The sequence below is a fragment of the Lipotes vexillifer genome, unplaced genomic scaffold (assembly GCF_000442215.2).
Source record: "Lipotes vexillifer unplaced genomic scaffold, Lipotes_vexillifer_v1.1 scaffold920, whole genome shotgun sequence".
Taxonomy (NCBI): domain Eukaryota; kingdom Metazoa; phylum Chordata; class Mammalia; order Artiodactyla; family Lipotidae; genus Lipotes; species Lipotes vexillifer.
The window spans coordinates 815,714-819,231 of record NW_006783413.1 but is presented as its reverse complement, the minus strand read 5'-3'; the positions used below and the strand labels follow the sequence as shown (position 1 = coordinate 819,231).

Here is a 3,518-nt window from a genome sequence, read left to right as displayed (position 1 = left end):
TGTGGCCTCTCCCGTTGCGGAGCACAGGCTCCGGACACGCAGGCTCAGTGGCCATGGCTCACGAGCCTAGCCGCTCCGCGGCATGTGGGATCTTCCCAGACCCGGGCACGAACCTGTGTCCCCTGCATCAGCAGGCGGACTCTCAACCATTGCGCCACCAGGGAAGCCCAAGAACCTGGTATTTTTTGTACACCGCCCAGATGATCCTGTTATTAATCCAGTATTAGAAGCACTGCATTATCTCAGGACAGCCTACAAGGTAGGAACTGCTATTGTCAACTCCAATTTACAAAGGAGGAAACTGAGGCTTAGAGAGACTAAATAAGTTACCCAAGGTCACACAAGTAGCTCAAAGACAACAGTGTCACTCAGAGCTGACGCTCTTAACACCAAGTTGCGCTACTTTCATTTTCCTTTATTGGGGCCCTTCTTGCTCTGGCCTCTCTTTCTCAAGGTATCGTCTGTTTCTGTGCACGTTCTCCAAAACCACCATGATTTTGCCTCTGTACTGCAGGATCGGTGGCTGATCTGCCACTCACACTGCCCTCGCACCGACCTCACTTGCCTCGGGCATTGGCAGGGAGTACCCTTGGTACAGCCTAGGGTGTCCTAAATAGGCCTGGCTTGCCTCCGGAGCCTCCCGCTAGGAGTCTGCCTGGCAGCGAGTGACATCACAGAGCTTGATTCTGTGATTGGCGGTTTCTAGCAGCACTGCAGTCTGGTTGGCCTGATTCTTCCCCACCCCTTGTCTGGGCCAGGCTCTGCTGAGGAGGAGTCAGGGCTGCCTCAGACCTGGTCCCAGCAGTTGGAGGGCTCTCAGGAGGGATGGAGGGATCTGTGTGCAGAAAACCATTGGAGATTATGCACCGTGCTAGAAGAGGCCCTGTAGCAGGGGAGTGGAGCTTGTCCAGGAGGGCATGTTTTGGGCTGAAGCACAGACTCTGCACAGAAGATGGTTTGGGGGGAAAAAATAGGTTGCAATTCTGGAGGTCAGGAAACCTAGGTTCGTTCTGACAAGAATCTTAACCATCCTCTGAAGCCTCTAAGATCCTCAAAGCAGACAAAGCCTCTCTGACCTCTGACCTTTGACTCACAGGCCGAGGCAGATGTGGCCTCCCTGAACCGCCGCATTCAGCTGGTAGAGGAGGAGTTGGACCGGGCGCAGGAGCGCCTGGCTACAGCCCTGCAAAAGCTGGAGGAGGCTGAGAAGGCAGCTGATGAGAGTGAGAGGTGGGCAGGGGGGGTCCTCAGAGGGTGGGCCGGGGAGGGGGCTGGGAGCCTGTCTCTGCTGGTCCTAACCCGACCCCTACCCCTCTCCCTGCCTCTCAGAGGAATGAAGGTCATCGAAAACCGAGCTATGAAGGATGAGGAAAAGATGGAGCTGCAGGAGATGCAGCTGAAGGAGGCCAAGCACATCGCTGAGGATTCAGACCGCAAATATGAGGAGGTGACAGCCCTGCCCCACTTTCTTCTCACTCCCAAGTCCCAGACACCCCCAGTCATTCACCGTGGATCTCCTCCCCCTCTCTTGCCCATCCCCACAGGTGGCCAGGAAGCTAGTGATCCTGGAAGGAGAGCTGGAGCGCTCAGAAGAGAGAGCTGAGGTAGCTGAGAGGTAAGGACACCACAGGGCAGCAAGTGAAACTCGGCTTGAGCCCATGGCTCTGGGGCACTCTGCACAGTGGGGAGGCAGTTTCCCAGGCATGGGAACACAGGGACAGGTCCTGCCTCTGACCCCTACCTGCTGCCCCCAGCCGAGCCAGGCAGCTGGAGGAGGAACTGCGAACCATGGACCAGGCCCTCAAGTCCCTGACGGCCTCAGAGGAGGAGGTAGTCACCTCTCTGGACCTTTCTGGGCAATGGCACCTTCTCTAGGCTCACCTTCCCCTCCATCTCAGGCTGCTCTCTCTCACCTGCTGGGGGCCGGGAAGGGCCTGCCTGCTGTCACTCTCACAACTTTGCTCTTCTCTTCTCTCCTCCACCCCTCCCCCACTGTGCCATCTCCGCTGTCTCCCCCACTGTGCCCTCACACCCCACCCTGCCACACACCCCCCTGCAGTAAATGTGGGGACCTAGAGGAGGAGCTGAAAATTGTTACCAACAACTTGAAATCCCTGGAAGCCCAAGCGGACAAGGTAGAGGGGGGTAGAGGGGCAGTGAGGAGGGGGTCCTTCAGGGGAGGGAGGCGATGGGCCCAGGCAGGGCAGGGCCGGATGTTTGATGGAGACAAAATCAGCAGTAGCCTGTGGGGCTCCGTGGAGAAATGAAGGACTTGTGGAGGCGACGAACTGATGGCATGTGTCTGTCCCTAAAAGTATTCCACCAAAGAAGATAAGTATGAAGAGGAGATCAAACTGCTGGAGGAGAAGCTAAAGGAGGTGAGAGTCCTTCCAGTCCAAATCCCCCTCAAGCCCCCCAGTACCCGCCAGAGACCTCCTGTGGCAGGGGATTTGGGGACAGGGACGGAAGAGGAAGTTGATAGCGTCTGGGAGGGCCTAAGCTCTTGTCATTTTCCCCATCTTGCCTTTATGCCCAGGCTGAGACCCGAGCAGAGTTTGCCGAAAGGTCGGTGGCAAAGTTGGAGAAAACCATTGATGACCTGGAAGGTAAAAGGGATATTCCTCTGTACCCCTGAACCTTCTAAAATAGGTCCATATTCCCCATGACTTATCTTCCCATCCCATGATACTTGCCAGTGGTAAATTAGGGTTGGACCACCTAGGACGCCACAGACTCTGGCGGTCTGTGCCTCCCATCCAAGTAGATGTAGCCCCGTCAACTCCAGTGCTTCTCGAACTTGAGCGAGCATGAAAATCCCCTCAGAGTTTTTAAAACACAGATTCCTGGGTGCTGCTCTGAAGCGACTGCTGACTTTGGGCTGAATCTGTGTCTAACGAGCTCCCGGGTAATGCAGATGCTGCTGGTCCTCACACCACACTCTGAGTAGCACTGATCTAGACAATTCTGTGTCCAAGTGTAGCACCTTCTTCATTAAATAGAGAGCTATTTGGTTTAATATCTAGGTTTTCATGATAACATTAGTGGAAAATACTTTTTGAAGCTAGATTTGGTGAAAACAAGCATCCAGGCATTTGCTAGTCTGTAGCTGCTTCTCACTGTTACCGACAACGTTGTGCCTAAAGCTGTCTTTCCTTTTTACTTCACGTTCATAACTCCCTCTTCTCCTGCTTCCAGCCTTCTCAGGCAAGCCTCAGTTTTCTCTCCAGCTTTAGGACTTTAGAACTTTCTGGCTTGGGCGCCCTCCCCTTGAAGCAAGCACTCCTGCTTATGCAAAGCACTGTGCCCCCAGGCCCCTGGGGGAGGCAGGAGCTCCTGGGGGGAAGCACCAGTTTGGGGTACAGAGAAGAGCAAAAGACATAGGGGTACAGAGAGGGGAGGAGGGGGCCCTGACAGCTGTCCAGCCTGTTCTCTGGCCTGTCTCCCTCACTCCATCTTCGTCCACCTCTCTCTGATTCTTGTTCTCTCTTTCCATTACCCTCTCTCCTTCCGTTCCTCTT

At 54.9% G+C, this 3,518-nt stretch overlaps 1 protein-coding gene across 5 annotated transcripts in view; it reads left to right on the top strand.

Moving 5' to 3' along the window:
- The window catches only part of TPM2 (tropomyosin 2), a 7,995-nt gene that overhangs the window by 3,039 nt on the left and 1,438 nt on the right, over nt 1-3,518 (top strand). For 3 of the 5 annotated variants that reach the window (XM_007455966.1, XM_007455963.1, XM_007455964.1), the window contains exons 3-8: nt 1,097-1,230; nt 1,330-1,447; nt 1,545-1,615; nt 2,060-2,135; nt 2,316-2,378; nt 2,537-2,606. In XM_007455966.1, the coding sequence (XP_007456028.1) occupies nt 1,097-1,230; nt 1,330-1,447; nt 1,545-1,615; nt 2,060-2,135; nt 2,316-2,378; nt 2,537-2,606 (532 nt within the window). Of the gene's footprint in view, nt 1-1,096; nt 1,231-1,329; nt 1,448-1,544; nt 1,616-1,754; nt 1,831-2,059; nt 2,136-2,315; nt 2,379-2,536; nt 2,607-3,518 lie in introns of all 5 variants that reach the window. The other 2 variants (XM_007455965.1, XM_007455967.1) reach the window with 1 other exon arrangement.